This window comes from Ochotona curzoniae, unplaced genomic scaffold (genome assembly GCF_017591425.1).
Source record: "Ochotona curzoniae isolate NIBS_2020 unplaced genomic scaffold, NIBS_Ocur_1.0 contig_4148, whole genome shotgun sequence".
NCBI lineage: Eukaryota > Metazoa > Chordata > Mammalia > Lagomorpha > Ochotonidae > Ochotona > Ochotona curzoniae.
In genome coordinates, this window is record NW_024466146.1 from 7,216,793 (window position 1) to 7,241,802 (window position 25,010).

Sequence of the window (25,010 nt, forward strand, 5' to 3'; positions counted from 1 at the left end):
CTTTTTTTCGGTAACTTAAAAACTGGGTTAAACAGCTGCCCTTCCACATTTTAAACACTCTTGTAGGTATTATTATAGAAAATTAACAACTTTCTATTATTTTTAATATGTCATTTGACTACACTTACTGTATTTCTTCAACTTCCTATTATTGTTTACATTATTATGTCTGACTTTGTATTAGCTTCTGTATTTCAGCTGAAAATGTACTTCAAAATTCACAACTTAATATCAAAGTGCTTTTCGGATCATAATATTTTTCATTTTCTTTAGTTGCCCTCATCTCTTTCCAGAAGTATGTATAAACACTTTTACTGGAAAAGACTAAACAAACATCTTGGAGTAAGATAGATTTATCACATAAAGGAAAGGTCAAGGAATATGTACTCAATGATTGGATTAGAACTTATTACCAAATTTTAAGGTTCTATGAGAAAATGAGATTTAATTTTGTTTCTTCCCATTTAAAATTACAGATCTTATACTTGTGGGACTAGTCAAATTTTGCTCATAAATTTAGGAGAATCAATGTCATTTAAATATTTTTAAATGCTATGAAGGAATCTGTATGCTATACATCCTTTTTGGGATATGTAATTTATATAATTTGTATCTTTTAACTTTAAAATTGTGAAACACAAGAATCATGCAGAAAAGTACATAAAATATCTCACACTTAAGTTACAGATACGAAACAATGTCCCATTGTCCCCAAGTCACCCTTCAGTTAAAGAAATATGACAGTATCAACACCCCAAAACCCACCCTTTCATGGGGAGCTTCATTTTAATGTATTTTTTTAAGATTTATTTTTTATTTTTATTGCAAAATCAGATATACAAAGAGGAGGAGAGACAGAGAGGAAGATCTTCCATCCAATGATTCACTCCCCAAGCCCGCAACAGCTGGAGCTGAGCCAATCCAAAGTCAAGAGCCAGGAACTTCTTCCGGGTCTCCCACGTGGGTGCAGGGTACCAAAGCTTTGGGCCGTCCTAGACTGCTTTCCAAGGTCACAAGCAGGAAGCTGGATGGGAAGCGGGGCTGCCAGAACTAGAACCGGTGCCCACATGAGATCCTGGTGCATGCTAGGCAAGGACTTTGGCCACTATGCTATCGTGCTGGGCCCATTTTTACTTTATTTCATGATAGTCTAAAGGAACAAGTATATTTTTTCCTATCATAAGACTCAAAATTTTCTGATAGTTTGTGTATGTTCTCTACTTCTAGTTCCTTTCCTTCCTTCTATCTTAATGATGATGCTTAACTTCATTCTAAAAACAAAAATATTTTCTTTGAGCTTATGTGTCTACTTGGCCATAACTTTTATAGTCAGTGGCCCTGATGTACAATCTTTATTCCATCTCTTGACAACATCTTTAACTCTCTAACTAATTAACTCTTCTCTTTATCATAACATCAAAGTGCTTTTGCTAAGGTCCAAATTTATAACTAACTGACAAAAACAGGAAACATTTTTAATGTCTTTGGGCATTTGAAACAAAAAACCACATTCTCCTCAAAATTTTCTACTTTTCTATCAGTGTTGACTATGTGGCATGCAGCACATAGTTATACAACAAAATCTTGGAATGAATTATATATAAGGAAGCATTCTCAGCCCTCACTATACATTCAGCATTTTTTCCTACAAGACTCCTGCTTACACCAAATTCTGAGGCTACTCAGATCCCTTGCATAAAATGCCATATTTGCATTTAACCTTTGCATATGCCCCTGTAAATTTTAAATTGTTTCCAGGTTACTTGTAATACCTAACACAAGGTAAATAATTGGTGTGTTATATTGTTTATGGAATAACAAGAAAAAAGTCCACACATGTTTAGCACATAAAAAGCTTTTTCCATGAGTATTCTCAATACAGGTTTAGTTGAATTTGTGGTTCAAAACTCTAGCTATATAAGGTCAACTACACATTAAAATAAAAAAATGCATATATATACATGTAATTATATGTGTAATAGTGTGTGAGTCACTATAAAATGGATTTAACCTCAAATCACAATTCGGACAATTTTATTTGTGTCTTGGTTCAACTTGTACTTCATTTAACAACCTTGCTGATAAATACACTCTTATAAATGAGGCTATTATTCTTGCCCTAAGCAATATATGAGAATTTTTACTTTTAGAGTCATCAGTGATACAAGGAACGAACGTGAACTCAACAAAAAATGACAAAGCAATAGAAGAATTAACCATATAATAGGATAATAAATAAATGACTCAGCACAAATAAAACTGTAACCAAATTACATTAGGCTTTCAGAATAAATATTTAGAAAATTTTATCTTAAGATTTACTTTATATCAACTAATTTCACAAATTGATGTGCATTTTCTCTTTATGTTATATTAAAAAGCTTATAGTAAATCAGAACTATTCAGAAATATATTTCCCAGTATAAAATTGCATTCATGAAAACAAAGAAGCCAATGTTATATTTTATCTATTTGTGAATAGATGAAACCTACAATCTACGTACAAAGTGATAGTCTATTAGTTTACTTTCTAATAGCAAGTTTAAAAGAAAAAGATCAAAGAGAAAACTAAGCAAAATAAGACAGAACAAATGTCATTCCCAAAAAAGGATTAAGATTCATAGTATATAAGAATGTACAAACTGCATAATACTATATAGCATATTGCTTCTCTATGATATACTGATGTTACACATATAATAAGTTGTCAGTCAATACACGTACTTTATTATGATAAAATATTTATTTTATAAAAAGTAAGATATAGAAGAATTATAATTTTAGTACAATTTTGTAGGTGCTGTCTCCCAAATTTAGGCTTAAACTAACATCTAAGTCTACTTTTCTCAAAATGCATTGCAAGGACAGTATGAAGTTCAAAAGTAAAAGGTATAAAATATAGTAAGTAAGTAACATTAGCAAATTATGCAAGTATCAAGGAATAGTAACCCAGGCAGTTCTCCTCTGGCAAATGCTTTCACTATTTTTTAGAAACATTATAAGCCTTCCTGGAAATCTTTCTAGTTCATTACTAGATTGTTACCTTAATTTTATAAGGTTGATGTTATCTAAAATTATTGTCATAGTATCTTGAATGTACTCTAGTATTCCTTTACACAGAAGAAAAATAGCTGTAATAATTAAAAGATAAAACTAAACAAAATTAAAAGGAAAATAGCAAAATTAAGTTCAGGAAAAAAAAAAACTATCCGCTGAAACTTACCTTTTGGAAACGCCATTAGCCAGATATTTATGGCTACAGGATCTGGAGGAGAGGGGTGATGGAGTGGGGGACAGGTTGAGAGGGGCGATCAAACTGTTGATGATCTCAGTCAACTGCGCACTCTGTAAGAAAACAATCCTTTACTATTAGGAAATATGGCAGATAGAAAAGGCTTCTAGTGCCTACTAAATACCTGAGTCCTCAGGGAAATGTAAATGCTGACACTCCAGTCAAATATTTTAATCTACAAGGATTTCCACGATTAGCTTTTCCATTACAAATAAATGCACAATGTTAAGGACTCATCCTTTTCACACCATTTGTGAAGTTGCAGCTGTTTCACCTACCCATTCCATCTTTTAAAATGCACGAGCCCGACTAATTGCATCATTATAACATTTCCCTCCAGGCAAATTAATATTAAAAAATCATAGTCATAATTTACCAGTATCAACCTTGCATTAGGAAATATACTACACATCAAACATATCAGGGCATTCTTTCCTTTCTGTACAACTGAAAGGGTAGATAATATTAGAGATACTCACATTACTATTATTAATTATTATTAATAGCAGATTAGAAAATTACATCAAATTATATAAAATAAAGGGATATTAATTCACTTGATCAAGGATTACAAAACTGACAAAAACTGGAAGTAGAATTCAAATCTAGATTTAAATCTAATACTATGCTGTTTCTCAATATTTCTCCAATTAAAAAATTTCAAGAGTTTCTGGGGAGTTAGCCAAGATTTTCTTTGACCCTTATCACTAACTTACACACACACACACATCCCCATATGTCACAATCATTCTGAAATCAATAGTCTACAGAAACAATAAACAAAAGCCACAAATATTATACTTCCACATGACAGTCAGCCACAAATATTTCTCTAACTATTTTATAACTATGTTTGTAACTGTTCATTATGGAAAAAATGGAAAATACAGAGAAATTTGATATCATTGATAATATCTTATTATGCATATTTCCCTCTAGAATAAGTTCTCTGAATATATGTGAGCATAAGTATATGTTCAACATGCACACACACACACTTTTACTAAAATTTTACATCAACTTTCTAAAATCTGGCTTTCTCAGTTAATAAAGAGAGAGAGAGAAATTTCACCACCTTAACTGACTGAAAAAATTCCAGAATAATATTTATACACTATATCAACATACTCCTTCATGCTTATAGGAGTATTTGAAATAATCATCTTGACACGTATTTAATAAACATGCTGCTGGATATAATGGCACTAAAGAATATTATAGAAATAAGACTATCAATTGACTCCTTAGGAAATATTTCATGAATAAGTTCTTGAAATGTTTTGACCACTTAATTTCTTGATAGTATACACGTAATGACTTCATTTTTAAAATTATTCAAATTTCAGATGAAAGCCCATTTAAAATCAACCACATAGCTTTTTACTCATTTATTAAGTATTTATCAGTTTAGTCATTGAGTTAAACTTATGGTGTACCTCACAGTTTCTAGTATGAAACACTGAAACATTGAAACTCTTCTCATTGTTGCACTTGCAAACAGATCATTAAGTCCCCTGGAGCTGGCTGGTTAGTTGGGTGTGATTTATTGGCCCACAAAACCTGCACTACAACCTTGAGGTTTTCCCTAACAATCTACACTAGCACAATAAAATCTCACCTACTGAGTCTATGTGTGGGCTAGGAAATTCACAGTATACATGAAAATAAGAAAACAAAAATAGAGGAGGGATTATTTCAACTCTTAAAAATTAATCAGCTTACTTGGTATGCATAACATGCTTTCTAATGTAAATATAAGAGACACTTATTTGAGATTACTTATAGTACTTAATATAAGGCGCCTTTTAAATCACCTAAATTGTTAAAAATAAGTTACATTTTAATTTGTGAACAAAATATATTTACTAACAATGCAAATTTGAATACTATGAATCCATAAGGTATTTTTAAAATGGCACAAGTCTATAACTTTATAGTTAATATATGACACCTTCATATTTTAACTACCACGTCTAACTAAACTACTGTAGCCAACTCAGGCTTACCAAGAACCATGGAATGTAATTATCTCATACATTATCTCAGGAAAATCAGGTGTAATACTCAGTTGGCTGCTCCTTGCTCCTGTGTTCTTCAACAAGCATTTGAAAACAACTTATTTTAAAATAAAATTTGGCCTGTAACTACATTGCTACCATATTTCATGAGAAAATGTCTTGATAGACAATTTATTAATGAGCTCTCCAAATGATGGTTGATGTCCCTTTTTCCACCTTTTCCCTCTACTGTCTCTAAACTAAGACAATACTATCGCTCACTCAACTCCTGCTTTCCTATACTACCTAAGCCTTTGACATTCACATCAATACAGATCAAAATGTAAATCTTAGCCAGAGCCAGCTTCTTGGGAACACCATCCATACAAACACACAACTTTTGTCTGCTCAGTTTTCCATTTTATTAATTTTAAAAACAAAAAATCTCCTCCAATTTCATTTTGCACTGGTCTGCTCAAATTAGCCACTTAAAATGTAGTCTCAAGTTTAACCAAACAATTGGTGATACCATGGAGAGAGGAAAAGAAAGTATAAGAAATCGCTTTCAATTCTTCTGGAATTGTGATATGCCAGGAATTTAACCAGCTTACTTTCTAGACCTACAGTTCCAACTGTTTCCAACTGTAGGTACAGAGCTACAGTTGGAAAAAATAGATCTGACTGAGCAAGCAAATAACTTGTTCTGCAGGTGAAAGAACTTGGGTTAAATGAAGGTGGATTGATTCCACAGGATGATGGCAATGAGAGAATGCAGTGAGAATATGAGAACATAACTAAAACTAATTTAAGACACTTTACATGATAAAATGCACTCCAAGTTAGCATGCTACTTATGCAGTTTTCCAGATTACAAAATACTTATGAAAAAGTTTTCATTTTGCACTCTGATTAAGGAAAATTCCAGAAAACTAAATTTAACAAATATGGAGCAGAAGAAATTATTTAATATTTTGGCTTGTCAAAAATAATACAGCAATCTGGTAATAAAATTTCTTCACAAAATATGTTGAGAAAGTCCAGAAAAGTCATGTGTAAGTAGGTATCAATTTATATGGTGTCTACAGGGAACAGAGTAATCTTGCTGCTGTAATCAAAACTGGCTGGGCACTGGCAGATCCAGGTCAGTTTCAAGGTAGAATAGTCTTAATTAAAATCAATGGGTTGATATCAAATAACAGGAGGAAAGGACAAAATAATAGAATTTCCAGGGTTATTCCCAATAGGATTTAGGGAACAGGGAACGCTTTCGAATGGAAATAATTTATGAGAATTTTTAAAGAGATTTATTTATTTTACTGGAAAGTCAGATTTACAGACAGAAGAGGAAACAGAGGAAGATGTTCCATCCACTGGTTTACTCCCCAGGTGGCTACAAGCCCAGGAGCCAGGAGCCTCCTCTCAGTCTCTTATGTGGGTGCAAGGTTCCAAGGCTTAGGACCGACCTCTACTGATTTCCCAGGCCACAAACAGAGAGCTGGAAAGGAAGTGGAGCGGCAGGGATATGAACCAGCGCCCATATGGGATCCTGGCACATGCATGGCGATAACATTAGCCACTAAGCTTTCGTGTTGGGCCCTATGGGAATTTTTTTTTTTTGAGATTTATTTATTTGTTTCTATGAAAGGCAGAGTATCAGAGAAAGAGAGAGAAATAGATCTTCCTTCTGCTGGTTCACCCCCCAAATGCCCTCAACTGAGGGACCAATGCCAGGAGTCATCCAGCCATGTTTCAGAATCCCTGGTCTTTGGGCCATCATCTGTTGCCGCCCAGGCACATTATTAGAAAGCTGGATGGGAAGTAGAGGCAGGACTGGATTCCACACTCCTTGAACTTACTGTGTTACAACGGCCATCCTTAGCAGAAGGTTTCTTTGATTTTTCACTTTCATGCCCATTTTTTTAAATAAAGAAATTCAGGTTCTAACATTATCTTCCACTTCAAATTTCAGTTAATAAGTCAATGAAACAAGAATTTAGATTTATTAACTAGCCCAACACTTTACTTCTGAAAAAAATAAAGCTTAATGATGAACAATTTTGCTAGCAAAATGATTTGTCAACACATAATTGAATTATTACCCAAGGCAATGTGTCAGTATTTTCTATAAAATAAATAATGTTAAGAATATCAATACAAAGTGTTTAATTATATTTATTACAACATCCAATTGTAATTGCTCATATTCCAGACACACATATAATCATGCTTATTTCAATAATTTATAAAATGGAATATAATCCTTTTCCTACCCAGAAACTTGGCTCTGATTTTACCTGCTTTTCTATGTTTCGAAGAAGTAATGTAGGACTGCTCGGAGACATCTCAAAGTCCTGTTCTGGTAAAGCATCTTGACTTTCCTGCAGCATCTGAGGAGTCCCTGCAGTGCTCAGTGAAGCTGCTTGATCAAAAAAGTGCATTTGTTTTTTCGAATTGTCTTTTGGAACTTGACATTCTTCTAGAATCACTGTCCCCTAGACAAATAGCAAAGAAATTATTAAAATAAAAACAAATAGATTACTAAATTACATTTAAAACTACATTATACTTGAAACTACTCTTATTATCTCTTGAAAATCACTATATACATTTTACATGAAATGAGAGTTTAACTCTGAAAGAAATTGGCAGTTAAGACATGTAACTAAGATAATATACATAAAAAATAATAATATATGTCTGATGGTTGGATTTTTAAAATATTTTCAATATTTATGTACATGAAGAATTTCTCTTTTCACTGTTTTAAATACTACCATTCAAAGCACAAAATAGTTAGAATAAAAGGCTTGTTATACTGAGAATATGAACATTTCAGACTGAAATTTAAAGTATTCCCTGATATAATTTTTTGACACTCGGTTGCATTTGAGTTTTCTATTTGGGCAGTCCCAATTTTATAAATTAAAAACTTCAAACTTACAATGTCCAAACAATCAAACCCGATATACTTCTCCAGAGAACCCTACTGGGCTCTGTCTCTGCTACTTCCTGTCGGCATCCATAGACTAGGTTGTACCCGTGAGAAACCAAACACTTTATGTGACAACTGAAGTTCTTACTGCTAATGGAACAGTGGTGTTAATATTAAATACACAGGTTTCAATTTCATATTTTTGGAAATATAAAGAAGCAGGGGAATGAGAAGGGATCTATCTGCCTTCTGTATTCTGTTTCCTGCTCAGAAACATACACAATTATCCCTTAATTGGTTTGCTCCATTTTCCCAACATTTCCTTGTTTCTTTGCTTCTACTGTTCTCAACATTAGAGACAATGCAGACAAGAAATAAAAGCAACAAAAAGTGCACTGACACCATCTTAATTAGTTTCATAGTCAGTTTCCATAATAAAATTTCTTCTCTTCCTACCCCTCCAAAGAAATACATATACAGCTATTTTCAAAATGCTAAAAAAAAGCTCCTATAGGTTCATTGAAAAATTATTATACTCTTATTGTAACTAATAAATTCCCATGATGAAAAAATAGACTAAAACAATACAACTATTCATGATTTCAAGAATGAAGCAAATTAAACGACTGTGTGCCAATCTCTATTATGTAAAAGGCTTTGTAACATGGAATCCCTACAGATAATCCTGCGTTAGAAGTGTTTTAATTTATAATACAAAATTTAAAGAATATAGCTTCAGAATGAACATATTGAGGATTTATATTTAAAGTACATTTTACTGCTTTGTAAACATTACCACTGATGTTTGACCATAGTCATAAATGTATTATTTTCTAAATCTATATTTACAATAGTGCTAGTATGCTACTAACTTCTAAAAAAATTTAAGGATTCAATTATTATATCAATTACTTTTTTCTTAGAATGCACATATATGGCCATTAAGAAATCTGAATAAATTTTTAACGTAAGTCCCTAATTCACTGATATTTTTAAAAGAAAAATTCAATATTATAGATACAGTATCATCAACTTCAAAATCTGTTAAAAATATTAACTCAAAATCTGTACAACACTCTACATATTTTCACTAACTGCATACCAAGGAAACATAAGTTCATACCATACTACCGTTGATTTGATTATAGTTTATAGATGCTAGTCTGCTATAAATTAGCTTTATTTTATAACCTAAATTCATATAATTTCTTCTATGTAAAAGATATTCTGAATTGCAAGTGTAATTTTCAAATATTTATAATACTATCTTTTAATAAGTAGGAAGCATGTGACAGTTTACTTCATAAAGAATAATATTTTGGAGCCTGGCACGATAACCTGGTGGCTAAAGTTCTCACTTGTATCCGCCATGATCTCATATGGGCACCGGTTTGTATCCTGGCTGTTTCACTTCCCTTCTAGCTCCCTGCTGTGGCGTGGGAAAGCAGCAGAGGCTGGCCCAAAGCCTTGGGACCTTGCACTAGCTTCGCTCCTGGTTTCAGATCGGCTCAGCTTTGGCAGTTCTGGCTACTCGGGGAGTGAACCAGTGGATGGAAAATCCTTCTCTTTCTCTGCAAATCTAAGTTTCCAACAAAAATAAATAAAACTTTTAAAAAAGAATAATATTTAAAAATTAAATTAGGGAGACATTCATATTTCATTTCAATATTAGCAATCGTTAACTTCAATTTTCACACTTGTTTTTAACCAAAAAGCTGAGAAGTGGTTAACCTAATTTTGTTTTCACTTAAAGTACTGCTCTTTCAACTCTCAAATTGTGCAGAATGGCTTATGAAGGTCTCCCACAGCCAAGAATGGTAAGAAACTAAACTCTTTTGGTGGGTTAGAGATTTTCTGTTCTTAAACAATTAAGTTTAATTGTGCATAAAGCAATGTATAATAAAGATGTGACTATTTTAGAAAATTGAGTTCAGTAATAGAGACCAGTAACACTCCAGCATGAGAGCAAATCAGTTACCGCACAGAAGGCATTATTTTGACCCTGCAGAAATGCCCAATTCTCCCTCTCAGGGTCCTCAGACAAAAAGCACTGTGAAAGAGTAAACAGTTGCCACACAGGCAGGACCAGGTCAGGAAACGGCCTGAAGCCCAGAACTAGTTTTTCCTGTGAGGGCAACAAGCACCCAGCTCACTTCGTCCAGCACCTGCAGTCTCCCCAGATCCCATGAGCAGAAAGCTGGGTAAGAAGCAGAGTAACCAGAAACGGTACCAAGCAATCTTGTATGTCGGCGTTCCAAGAGGTCACTTAAGTTGCTGTGTAAAATGTCCATCCCGAAAGAAAAAATTTAAATGCAGAAAACATACAATTAAAAATATGGAAGATTCTACTATAGTTTAACAAAAGAAATTGAAGAAAGAAAGGCAGTTTTTCTCTGAAGAAAAAAAAATTTTTTTTAGTGTGATAAGAAACTTGTATTAGCAGAATGCTGAAACAAAGAAAAGGAGAACTAGGGCCCAGCACGGTGGCCTAGCAGCTAATGTCCTCGCCTTGCATGTGCCAGGATCCTATAAGGCCACTGGTTCTAATCCTAGTGGCCCCACCTCCTATCCAGCTCCCTGTTAGTGGGCTGAGAGCAGTAGAGGATGGCCCAAATCCTTAGGACCCTGCACCCACATGGGAGACGCGGAAGAAGGCTCCTGGCTCCTGGCTTCAGATCAGCACTACTCCAGCCATTGTGGCAGCTTGGGGAGTGAATAAACGAACGGATGATCTTCCTCTTTGTATATCAGCCTTTTCAATAAAAAAAAAAATAAATCTTTTTTTTAAAAAAGGAGAACTATGAGAATTTGTTGAATGACAATACTATTGTAAGACGTAATAAAATGATGCTGCTAATGGTTGCTTTCTTGTTTTTTTTTTTTCCTAAAAGTTTAAACAAGTTATGCTGTACAAAATGTGGTAAAGGAGCAAATGATAGCTTATAAGAACTGAATTTTGTATATCTATCAGAAGATATACTCAGTGTATTTCCTGCCCTAAGACATAAACCAGCAATTATTTTGTAAATAGAAAATTTGCAAACTTGTATATTTCCACATCATTCCCTTCACTTTATCATTAACTAAAAATAACATTTTGCCTTTCAAGATACATTAAACAAAATACCTGTTTCACTTAAGACAATATTAGCTATCCTTCTCATGACTTCTTTCTATAATAACTCAGAACATTTTAAGAACAAAGAGGTCCCATTTTTCCCATTCAACCTAATAGCAGCTCAACTAAATTATAAATAATAAAACACCTTGCTTAATTTCCATTCAATGTTGGAAGACACTACTAAAATTATGAAGTATTGCTTTCTAATAGTATAACTCTGTTTGGTACTTTTCATAAAATAAGCACAGTACTATCCTTAAAAGAAATACAATACCAAATAGACCTCTAGCTTGAACTAAAAAAGCATATGACCATATAAATTATTACTGATAAGTTTATATTTCCTTGCCTGATTGAATTTATTACAATATATATTATGTAGAGATGTAACTAAACTTTAAAAAATTTATTTATTTATTTGAGAAACAGAGTTACAAAGAGAGACAGTGTGGGTAGACAAAAATCTGGATGGCAAACCTTGCCGGTGTCAAACTGTAATCAACTACAACCCCCTGAGAAAGCTCCAAGAATTCAGGGCAAAGTCCCTGATGCAGCTGGAATGGGAAAACATGGGTGTAGGAACTCCCTTGTTGGAACACGATTAGGCGAGGATAATAGGGATCCTGGACAGCGTGAAGCCATAGCCAGCTGTAAACCTGTGAGAAGGCCCTGGGAACTCAGGGCAAAGGTCCTGAGGCAGTTGGAACAGAAAAGCATGGGTGTAGGAACTCCTCAAACTTTGATAACAGATCTCCCCCGCCTGCTCTTCATTCTTAGTAGCCTGATGGGACACATTGTTTACTGAATGACCCACTTAGCTGCTAGCCCACAAATCACATCCTGTCTCAAACCTTCTTCCCTTATGCCTATGTGGCCCTCAGTCTTCAAGTATTTTGCTGTTAATAAACTTTGGTTATTGACCATCAGTCAGTAGTCCAAGTTTATGATGATTGGCTCCATGCACCAAGTCCTCTTGCCACAGGAAAGCAAACAAAAGAGGGGGAGGCAGAGAGAGAGCCATCTTCCATCTAGTGGTTCACTATGTAAAAGGCCTCAATAGCTGGAGCTGGGTCAGTCCGAAGTCAGTATCCAGGAGCTTCTTCCAGGTCTCCCAGATGGGTGGCAGAGGACAAGGACGTGCATCAGCTTCTGCTGCTTTCCCAAGCACTTTAGCAGGGAGCTGGATCATCAGAACTGGAGCAGCTGGGATTCAAACTGATGCTTATGTGGTATGCCAGTATTCCAGGCAGCAGCTTTACTTGCTACACTGCAGTGTTGGTCTCTCAAACTTCTTTAAAAGATTATTTATCAAACGTGTGGGCTTGCTTCTGTGTGAATTGTAGTACATGTCAGTTTCTCTGGAGAACTTGGGGGTGGTGACAGGCCTAGCAGGAGTCAGGCTGGCAGAGGGCAGGGCTGGACCAGGCTGCAGAACCTGCCAGCATATACAGATTGCCTTGGGAAGGGGGTTTTGGGACTTGTTGGAGTGGAGGGCACCATGGACATGTTTGATAAGTGAAGAATGACTTCTTGCCACTGCACTCACAGGCAGATGTAGGAGCTGAGATGGGCTGATTTAGCACATACAAACCAGATGGCATATGTGGATCAGGCCTATGTACTGGCCCAGATGGGAGACCTGGGCTAGACTAAGTAGCATTGCCTGCCATCTACCAGCACACATTAAAGGGGGCATGCATGGCTGGGCTAGGCTGAGGTACCTGCCCACGAATGTTGGGGCAGGGGATCGGCCAAATCAAGTTGAGCTGTTGCATCCACCTGAACATGAGGGAAATGGATCTGGGGACTGATTCTATAGGGACTTGCAGGCTTGCCATTGTAGGAATGCAACACCTGTTGGTTTGTATGAGAGCTGATAGTGGCAACAGGCCAAGCCAAGCTAGACCACAGAACTCACTGACACTTGTGAGACCCAGGACTGGGAAGAAGCTTGACTGGGCCAGGCTGAAGCACCTGCTGGCACATGCAAAGGCCAGGATTAAGGGCAGACCATTCCAAGAAAGGTCATGTTACTCACTGGCATGTGTAAGATCCAGGGCTGGGAGGAGAGCTGGTAGGGGAACTTGCGGAGCTCCCTGCTAGACTACAGCTCCTGCTGGGGAGCATGAGAACTAGAGCCAGGGGTGGGCCAGGCTAGGCAGCACTTATTGGCATATTGTGGGCCAGGTCTGGGGACAGACTGACCTGGGTCTGGCCACAATATCCTCTGGTATGAATGAGAACAAGGAGGACTGTGGGTCAAGCTGAGCTGGGATAGGCTGCACCACCTGCCAGAAAGAGCTAGACTGTGGGTGGCCCATGTCACAGTGGGCCTCAGCATCCACTGGCATTCACAAGATTGAGGGTTGGGAGCAGGTCTGGTAGGGAAACTTGGGGAATTCTGCTTGGTTGCAACCCCCACTAGTGAGCATAAGAGCTTAGGCTGAGAGCAGGTCAGGCCAGGCCAGACTACAGCACCTATGAGCAAATATGTGGGCTGGATCTGGGAATGGGCCAGACTGAATCTGCAGTGCATACTGGCACAAGTGAGAATCATGACAAGTTGTAGGCCAGGTCAGGTTTGGCTACAACATCCTCCAGTTCACATAGGGCCAGGCTGGGGATGTGCTAGGTTGGGCTACACTGCTGCACACACTGCCCAGGCAGCTACATCCACTAGAATGTGCGTTGACTGGTGCAGATGACAGAACAAACCTCACTCTGCACTAGCTGGCACATACAAGAGTCAAATCTTAGGTCAACCTAGGCAAGGTTTCTTGGGGATTCCCTAACTAGATGGCAGGATCCAAACCTCAGCCACAGAAAAAAATCATGTGGTATGACCTTGGAGTGCATGCATTGGGACTGGACTTCCTCAGTTTGCTGATGCTTTTGCAGTTGACAGCATGCCCAGATGCACATGTGAGACATGATAGCTGGCTCATTTAGGCCAGTAGAGGATGTCAAGTGCCTCAGCAGAAGATGGAAAGTAGAACAGATTGGAACACTCTCCCAGCCAAACTTTGTAGCAAGTGTCTGGGTCTGTATGCAGTAAGATGGACTTGGTCAACCAATGGACCTTGGAAATATTTTCTCAGCCCTGGTGCAATGAACTTGACAATATCACAGAACTAACAAAATCACTCAAATAGCACCCAGGACATTCTTCCCCAAATCAAGGCCCCCAAGGCATTACCAAATGATTGATCCCTATCCCCATCCCTCGTTGCTGATGTAATTTGACAGCAAAGAGCAGTCTCCTGTTTCCTTCACAATGGACACAGGAGAAAAAAAATTTTACCACCCACCTGTCTCCCCACCTTGACTCTCACCACTCTAATTGGAGGTCTGCATGGGCAGGCATTCCTCTCAACTATGTAGATAACGTTAAACATAAAATTAAACAATTTTAAAAGATTATTTAAAATCTGCATATATGGAATACATGAAATTTTCTTAATTATATCAATAAAAAGGGTTTTTTTTTATTAATTTTTAAAAAAACAAGCATGAAAGAGACACAGGACAGATCATTCACCCACTGATTCACTCTCCGGTGGTCACAATGATCAGGCTGGCTCAAGCCAAAGTCAGAAGGCTGAACTCCAGGGTCTCCCACATGGGTGGCAGGGCTCCAAGCACTTGGCCCAGCTTCTGCTATCTTCCCAGAGAGCCAGATCAGAAGCAGAACACTTGAGATTTGAACCAGCAGTTAAGCTGGCACTTCATTATGGGATATCAGATTTGCAACTTGTAGCTTTACCTACTACTACACCACAACACACGCACCATAGTCAAACTGAAAAAAAAAAATGAATAAACATTTTTTGCATTAGCATTGTTTCCAGTATACAGTGAAATATGCTTTCTCAAATCAGAGGACTATGAATCAAATTTTATAGATTCAAATAAGAAGCTTAGTCAACTATTTAGTTGGGATTCACTTTCTTAAAAATTTCCAAATTGTTATATAATTGACTCATTCTTTAAAAAAATCTATTTGGTATAAAAATGCATATAATATTATGGCCTTTAAAGGAGGTGATTGGGTCCAGTGTGGCTACATTTTCACCTTGCAACCACCAGGATCCCATATGTGTGACTGTTAGTATCCCGGCTCTTCCAGTTTCTGTACAGCTCCCTGCTTGAGGCCTGGGAAAGCAATAGAGGACGGCCAAAATCCTTGAGACCCTGCGTCCATGAGGGAGACCTGGAAGAAGCTCCTGACTTCTGACTTCGGATCGGATCGGCTCAGCTCTGGCCGTTGCAGCCACATAGGTAGTGAACCAGCAGACAGAAAATCTTTCTTTCTGTCTCTCCTTCTCTCTGTAGCTCTTCCTTTCCAATAATAAAAAAATAAAGTTAAAAGGTGATCAAAAAGGAGAGATTATTTGTTGTTTTTGCAAGAATTAGATTATCACTACAACTGAAGTTTCCTAAAAAGAGTAAACTGAGAAAAAATTACAGCTTAAAGTGAAACTTCATTAGGAAACTCTCTCCAATATGAAGCTATATGTCTCTCTTTCTATTTTTCCTTTAGAAACCATCAGCACATCCTATATGACACTAATAATATTCATTATTTTCTGTTCTTATAAAATCATAGTTTCTGCTCTACTGAGTACATACTACTCTGCCATTCCTGAAACATATGACGTTGTTGAATGCCTTCAGATCTTTAAGTTCTATTAATCCATCAAGAAAATTACTATTTATCTTCTGGGTCATACTAAGATAGCGCTTTTCCTCTTTAGGTTTCCTTTGACCCTCTCCTACTTCCCTATTTTATTAAATGAATGCATTCCTGGAAATGTTACATTATTCTATATTGTAACTATTTATATGTTCTCTCGTATAATATAAATGCATGATAGAACCTAAAACGTGAAAGTTTCTGTGTATGTGAAGACCTTAAATGGGGTTCAACTAACTCCCTGTTTTAGCTTTTAACTTTTGAAGCCAATCCCAACAGCCTTCCAATTTCATGTTATTTCTAGCAGGTCTACAGCATCAGCATGCAACAGCAGTTTCCCACCAAGACAAGGTTACAAAGATATATTTTACAACATTACGAGTAAATGAACCTCATGGGATTACACGAGAACTCTTCACATTATTGGCTCTATGGGAAAATGAATATTGAGTTTCAGAGAGCCTATAATTTTTGATACCTCAAATTTTAAGGAGCCTATAATTTGAGGAAAATGGTACATTTATAAGCCAGGGAAATACCATACTAAAATTTCCCTGACTGGGATAAAGCAACATTTATTTGTATTTGCTTAATTTTTTTTTATCACCATCATCAGATTGAAATTCCTGAAAATGTAAAAGTCTGCAGTTTTTTTATTCATTATTATACTTTTTACGCATATATAGGCACCTGCCTGTATGTATGAAAGGAAAGAAATAAAGAGGCATGGAGGGGAGAAAATAAGGAAGGAAAAATTAATGTTTATTTATGCAGAGCATTATCGGAGGGGTTGTCCAAGAGGGCAGGAAGCCATGCATTCTAAAATACTGTCTATTAGTCTGATTTCTTGACAATCAATTTGTGAGAAAGTAAATGAAGCAATTTTTTTCTTAGAATTAAAACACAAATAACTGAGGAGAGGAAGTCTGAAAGCAATCATTGTTAGGGAAGCTACTGAAAATGTAAATCCCACTGATATTCTCCTGTGCCTTGTGTGTGCATTTGCGTGTGCATTTGTGTGTGCGTATTCACACGCACGTGTTTGCATGCATACATGCCAGTGAGGGAATGAATTTTGGAAACTGTCAAAAGCGTGATTTGAAAAAGCATCTCAAATGACATATTGTTCTTTAAAAAAAAAAAAGCCTTCTAAGAGATCATTAGGCGCAAAACCTTGAGGCAGTCTTTGAGAATATCTGATTATTGTTTTTGTTCTACAATATAATCACTGAGAACTCTCTGATATTTCGGTATTTTAACCCTTCATATCTAGAGTTAAATTATGTATTACTCTCTCCTCATCTTTGTCACATACTGGAACTGTAAGAAAATATTACCCTGGCACATACTTTTCCCATTAGTCAGACTGCATATACTGACTTGTCACTGGAGGCTATTATAAAAACAAGGATGTTAACTCTGCACTGCGGTGTCGTCTAAGACACCTGCTACACAGAATCTGCTCAATCGACACTTTCACCAAGCATTCAAGTTCATCTCCATGAATTTCCTTCATCAAAACTTCCACAGCAGAATAATCACAAATGTATCTTCTATTCTTTTGCTTTTTATAATTATCTATATATGTACTTATCATGAATGGAAAGTTGTATAACTTAATTTAATGTTCCTGATTTTCGTCATTATTATCATTGTCTCTCTGATACCCTTATCTGTAAAACAGACAATATCCACTGACAGTTAATGCTGAGTTTATTTCTTGAATTTAAAATGAAAAAATCCATACAAATTTCTTTAAATAGTTTATTGTGTATTTTCATAATTTACTATTGTTATTGTTATCACCATTATCACTAAAAAACAAAACTAGCATCTGGGTGAAGTGCTGAACATAAAGTTGAATCTTATGCTGGCAATAAAAGAGAGAAAGGGAAAAAAGAAAAAAACAGAAAGTGAACACATCATCTCTGTTCATCATTTAAATGAAAGTTACAGGCTATGCCTTAAGGCAAGAGAAAAAAAATGGTCTATAGACACACATGACATCCTAACCCCAGAGTTTTCCTTAGGAAAAAACAAAGAAGCTACCAGAACTAACATGCTTAGAAAAAAGACAGGATCCATTGTCACAACACAAAAATCAACTACATTTTCAAAGTCTAGCAATAAAATTTAAAATAAAAATATCACTGACAATAACATCCTAAAAACATAGTGGTTAAAGAAGATGTAATAAACATGTTTAAAAACATATATGCCAAAAACTGCATACATTTCTGAGAAAAATCTATATATAGAACTAACAAAAAAGATACATAGGTAGTGATGAGGATATTAAGAAGTCCTCATTATCAGTAGCCATCAGGAAATGTGATCAATAAGATTAATATGATACTATTATGTACCTATCAAGAAGGCAAAAATTTAAAGGAATATGTATGCAATATATTTGTGAAAATATATATTAACTGAAAAGTTCACACCTTTTTGTAAGAGTAGATAGTAGTATAATGATATTCAAAGAGTTTAGTAGTTGCTTTAAAATTTAAGCCCACTTGCTATATGCCCTAATAATCACACTTCAGTATATGAATCCTTACTCAAGAAAATTTTAAATATATAAATGCAAAAATGTATTGAAGTGTTTGTAGCATTTTACTCATGATATTTTTGGTTGACATACACTTTGAACCTAGGCCCTAAGCTCTTAAAGGTAAGTTTGCAATAAGGACAGGTGCCTAGCATAGTAGTCAAGATACTTCTTGGGATATCTGCATCCCATGTCCAAATGCTTGCTCAAAGTTCCAGAGCCTCCACTTACAATTCATCTTCCTGTTCATTAGCATCCTGGAAGGCAGATGATGGCCCAAGTGCTTGTGCCCCTGCCGCCCATATAGGTGAACTAGATAGGAGGTTATAGGTTCCTGGCTTTGGCCTGGCTCAGCATTAGTGCACCAGCATGTGGGAAGTGAACTAGCTAATAGAACATTTCTCCCTCTCTGCCTTTCACATAATTAAATATTTGTATAAGAAGATATGCATGTAATAAAATATGCACAATAGAGAACAAACCACACGTGAATGAACTGGTAGTCGCTACAAACCAGAAGTCACTTGAAACTGGAAGCAATCAAAAATATTAATGACCAGAGGAAACAATCAACATTTGTGGATAATCAATAAAATAGAATGAATACTAAGCCATGAACAGTAGTATTTATATGTGGAAAAAATGAATCTGAAACATTATATGATTTATAAGTAAGAGAGTACTATTTTCCAAGTAAAAGAGTACTTATGAATTATCAATTTAAAAAACTATTCAAAAACAAATATAATTCAAACAGAGAAAGTAGATCAGCAGTTGCTTGAAGTCCTCATGTTGGGAAGAGCTAAACTGATTGGAGAAGGGCATAAAGAATTTTTTAAGATAATAAAGAGTTTGAGCATCTTGAATGTGGTAGACTTACATGCCTTTAAACATTTGCTCAAGTTCTATAAAATATTTTACTGAAAATAGATGCATTTTTAAAATTTCTCAGCAAAATATTTAGTAATGCTACACAATAAGTAAGTTTAGCTAAATTAAAATGAAAACAACATCCCTGAAAACCACCCCTTCATGACAAAAATCAGACTTAGTATATTAGCTAAAAAGAAAACAAAGGTGTGAGAAAGTATCAGTCCTAAACTATCTGTCAGTCTAATGTCTTTTTTTTAATCAATATAAGGAAAAACAGACAAAGATTTGTCATCGAATAGAGACGGACCAAAGATCAATGAGGAAAAAGTAACACCATTGTGCAATAAAGGAAGATAAGGTTGTAATTTTCATCTGATCTCTAGAGTAAAATGACTGTATATTAAGGAACCTGAACCCCAGATCATCACCTTATGGACTCTGAAACTTGGCTATTTCTTTGAATGCACATGCCCTTAGTAATTCTGACTTAACACAAAATTATCTACAGAAGCACAACTAGGTTCTCTAAAATTGCCATAAGCGAGCAAAAACACTTAAAAACAGGCTCACATTTCAAAACAAACATGGGAAAAACAAGATGGTAGAACAGAGTAAGGGCACATTTAAACAGAGGATCATCAGCCAGAGTGAAGCAAGGGGGCATAATCTAGGGAAACAGGAGAGGACAGGCCAATGGCAGAGGGACACCCGGAGACCTGTGGACACGAGGAAGCAGCAGAGACAGTGGAGTGGTGTGATCAGATACTCCAGTGGCAGTCAGTGCTTTGTAATCGGAGCTCCACTAGAGGCCAGGATGAAAGGGGAGTTCACCGGGTACTCAAGAAGTGAAGCCAGGCATAGAACTGCCCAGCTCACTGATTCGATTCGACCACAAGAAGCAGAGTGGCAGAGCCCAAGCGGGTGAGGCGGGAGGGACCGTGCAGAAACAGGGTTGATTTCATGGCTCACCCCCACTGGTGCCACATCAGATGACATTTTGTGTACTGAGGAAAAGGCTGTTGGGCTGAAGGAACAACAGTGAGCTGTACAGGCACTCAGCCAGGAAAGAACTCATTTCCAGCCCAACATATTGAACTGGCCTCACAGGAAAAAATAGTACTGACTTGGCATTCTATGTGTTCCACCCAAAATAGGTCCCAGTGGCTCTCAGACCTAATAGCTAGCAGGTCCCAGAAGACCAGCACCACTGACAACCCAGTGATTTAGGACAACTGGTGTCTCCCTAATCATGGGCATTGCTTGAATTGAGAGTGGGAGAAAGGCTGTGTGGGCAACGCAGTGGCCACGGCACAGGATCACAGGCAGTAGAGAGTGGTGATCCAGGAGCTGGGGTTACAGAGACCATGGTGAAAGCCTAGCACAAGAGCTGGGGACTGAATGTTGCTGGATGGAGTGGCACAAATACCTGCGAACAAAGAACTGGGTACTGAACACATGTAGTAAAACTGATCTGTACATCAGTGAGCCACATGGCTTACAAACTGGCCCTAAGGAGAGGAATCTGCTAATCAGAATAGCAATGCCCAAGCCAAAAGAAGAGACAGAGGCACAATGAATATTACTGAAGACTCTCCACAAATCAGCAAAAGCCTTTGTCAACCTCAAAGAAACTGAGGAAATGGGGGATAAAGAATTTTTAAAACTTGTTATGAATCTTCTTAACAACAATGAGAAGCACATACAAGAGTCCAAGGAATGCAAGGAATATGTTATATAGGAAATAGCAGCAATGAATCAGAAGAAAGTTGATATATTAGAATTTAAGAACACAATGGAGTAAATTAAAAATTCAGTGGAAAGCCTCAGTAATGGAATGAGCAAGGCAGAACAAAGAATTTCAGAGTGTGAAGGCATTTCCTTCAAAAATGGGGAAACAATGAAAAAGCTGAAGGGGGAACTAAATCAAGCTAAGAAAAGTATTCAGGAATGAAGGGACACTATTAAAAGGCCGAATGTAAGAGTTATGGGAGTTCTAGAAGGCACAGAAAGAGAAGCTGGGTTTTAAAATGTACTCAATGAAGTAATAAAAGGAAAAATTCCCTAATTTGGAGAAAGAATTGGAAAACAAAATGCAGGAGGGACAGAGAACTCCCAGTATGGTTGACCAAAAGTGATCTTTGCCATGACACATGACAATTAAGCTCTCTTCTGTTAAAAAAGGAAAAGATCCCTAAGTAGGCACCTGAACAATCAATTGACATATAAAGAAACCCAAATCAAATTCAATGCTGATCTCTCACAGAAAACTCTACAGGCCAGAGGAAAATGAAGCAACATATTCCAGATGTGAAAAGGAAAAAATTGTCAGCCCAGAATAAGTTGCCCAGCAAAGCTTTCATTTGTCTGAAAAATGAAAATTTTCCCAAAGAAAAGCTCGATGAATTTACCTCCAGACCTGCCCCACAAATGATACTTAAAACTATTCTCTTAAGAAAAGGAATAGCACCTATCAAAAACAAAGTCAAATGTGGAGAATGTCCCCTCCCTGCCCCTAAAAAACAAAACAAAACAAAACAAAACAAAAAAACAGAAAAAGAAGACTAAGTCAACCAATGAGCAATCCAGCGCTAAGATGACAGAAGCAAATTACTACCTATTGATATTAACCCTAAATGCAAATGGCTTAAACTCATCAATCAAACATAATTAGCAGACTGGATAAAAAAACCCCATCTATCTACTACATATAGGAGACATATTTCATCAACAAAGATATGCAAACACTGAAAGAATGGAAAAACATATTCCAGCTTAAATAAAGGAAAAAATGAGCTGGTGTATCACATAATATAGATTTTGACATGAATAATATTAAAAGAGATGAAAAAGGACACCACATAATGATCAAAGGATCCATTCAGTGAGAACAGATCACCTTACTAGTTTCTTCGGATATTTTCTTTTTTATTTCTTTTCTCTTTTTAAAGAAGTTATTTATTTTTATTGCAAAGTCAGATATATACAGAGAGAAGGAGGAGAGACAGAGAGGAAGATCTTCCCTCTGACGATCGACTCCCCAAGTGACCACAATGGCCAGAGCTGTGCCTATCTAAAGCCAGGAGTCAGGAGCTCTTCTGGGTCTCCCACATTGGTGCAGGGTCCCAAGGATTTGGGCTGTCCTTGACTGCTTTGCTACCCCACAAGCAGGGAGCTGGATGGGAAGCAGAGCTGCAGGCATTAGAACCAGTGCACCCATATGGAATTTGGTGCGTTCAAAGTAAATTTGGACTTTAGTTGCTAGGCCACTGTGCTGGGCCCTTATTTCTAATTTTATTTTGTTTTTCTATCTTGCTTTTCTTTGCTAGTCTGACTAAAAGTTTGTTTTGCTCAATTTTTTTAAATGGCTCTTGTTGCAATTTGGTTTTTTCTTTTTCTTTTTTTTTTTAGTTTCAATTTCATTTATTTTTGCTGTAATTTTTTTTATCATTTCTTGCTTCCTATTTGTTTTTTTTAATAAGTTCTTGAGATGCATTGTTAGATCATTTATTTGAGATAATTTAATTTTTTGTAGCCACCTAATATTATAAATGTCTCTCTGAACACTACTTTTGCTATATCTCACAGGTTATTATATTTTTTAAATTTTCATTTCTTCAAAAAAGTTATTTTTTCCTTAATTTCCACAGTGACATGTAGGTCATATAGTAGCATCATTTTCTTCAATAAGACTTTTGATTTTCTTTTTCATTTCTTCAGCGATATATTGAACTTCATATTGTTTTAAACTTTCTATTTTTTTTTCCTATGTTGATTTTAGTTTATAGCTTTCTATCTAGGGAATTTATAGTAACTGTGTAATAGAGATTATCATATCTAGATGTGAAGATACAATGCAGTATGCACCTATTTCCAAATCAAAGTATTCCCAATGAAATTGTTAAATATCTCTTGACAATAGGATATTGGACACTCTGCCATTGTCCGTACCTCAATGTCAGGATACACTTAAATAGCAGAACGATGGATTTATGACTTTTTATGAAGGACTATACTACTGTAATAACATAGGGGAAACTAGTGTGGAGGGGGAAGCTTAGGGAGGAGTTAAGGGAAATCCCAGAGCCTATGGAACTGTATCACAAAAGAATAATAATAATAAATATTAAAAATGAAAATAAAACAAACATGAGAACATAATCCACATGCACAAGAACCAGAAGTCACAACAGAGAAAAGTTCTAGGACCCAAATAACCTCAGTGGAACAACAATATGAATGTGATTAGATTCTCTTTGGCAAAAGAAAACCTTAGAAGTGAAAAACTTCCCAATGTGGTAGACCAGGGGCTCAAGTCCTCGCCTTGCATGCCCCAGGATCCCATAGTGGTGCCAGGTTGTATCCTGCTGTTCCACATTCCGTCCAGCTCCCTGCTTGTAGGCTGAGAAAGCAGTAGAGGACGGCCGAAGTCCTTGGGACTCTGCACTCACATAGGAGACCTGGCAGAAGCTCCTGGCTTTGGACCAGCCCAGCTCTGGCTTTTGTAGCTACCTGGAGAGTGCACCAACAGATGGAAAAACTTACTCTCTGTCTGTCCTTCTCTCTACAAATCTGACTTTTCAGTAAAAATAAATAGATCTTAAAAAATGAAAAATTTTGCAAACTGCTCACATAAATAAATCAGATAAAAGTGTAAAACATAAAAATTTGAGGACTAAATATACAGGTTAAAGAACAAAGTACCTTCAGTAATAGAATGAGAGAATGAGAGAATTGGAAGACAAATATAACGAAATACTCAAACATAGTATCTCAGAGAGGTCTAGACATGGGTAAATAATAACAACAGAAAGACTAGTTTCAAATGTCTTATATGTCCCCAGGATGAGGAAATTAAAAGAAAGGATGTAAGAAATGATTCAAAAGGAGAATAACTGAGAGCTTTGCAGAAATGCTAAAGCACAATCCAGAGATTAAATGATTCTATAGCCACATATCTAAATGGCTTACAGAAAAAATGACAGACAACAGACAAAAATCTTAAATGCAGTCCAAAAGAAAACAGTGCCCCTAAAAAAATAACAATTGGAATGACAGGAGGGACAAGCATTATGCCCAGTGGGTTAAGCCATTGTCAGAAATGCCAGCATCCCATATGGGCTCCACTTTCAATCTTGCCATCTGCATTTCCCATCCAATTCACTGTTGCGCACCTGGGAAAGTAATGCAAGGTGTCTCAACTGCGTGGACTCTTGGGCCTCAACAGCAGACTCTGATGTAGCCCTTGTATCCTGACTTTTCTTCTGGCTCAGCTCTGGCAGTTGTGGGAATAAACCATCACATGGAAAAGCTACCTCTCTTTCTCTCACTTTCTCTTTCTGTAACTCTGTCTTTCAAATAGATAAATACATTTTTTAAAAGATAGGAAAATTCCTGTAGTCGCCATATAAATTAGAAAATTAATATGCTTCCAAGTGTTGATAGAAAAATTACTGTCTACCTAAAATTCTATACCTAATGAAATTTTCATTCAAGAATGTAAGTGAAATGAGTACCTCTTCAGACATTTGGAGACTGATCAAATTTACTACCA

General features: G+C 36.4%; 1 protein-coding gene across 1 annotated transcript in view; it reads right to left on the bottom strand.

Moving 5' to 3' along the window:
* The window catches only part of KANSL1L (KAT8 regulatory NSL complex subunit 1 like), a 105,202-nt gene that overhangs the window by 34,903 nt on the left and 45,289 nt on the right, over positions 1 to 25,010 (bottom strand). Inside the window, exons 4-5 of the mRNA XM_040984618.1 lie at positions 7,584 to 7,781; positions 3,224 to 3,345 (exon numbers count right to left, since the gene is read on the bottom strand). Of these exons, the coding sequence (XP_040840552.1) occupies positions 3,224 to 3,345; positions 7,584 to 7,781 (320 nt within the window). The remainder of the gene's footprint in view (positions 1 to 3,223; positions 3,346 to 7,583; positions 7,782 to 25,010) is intronic.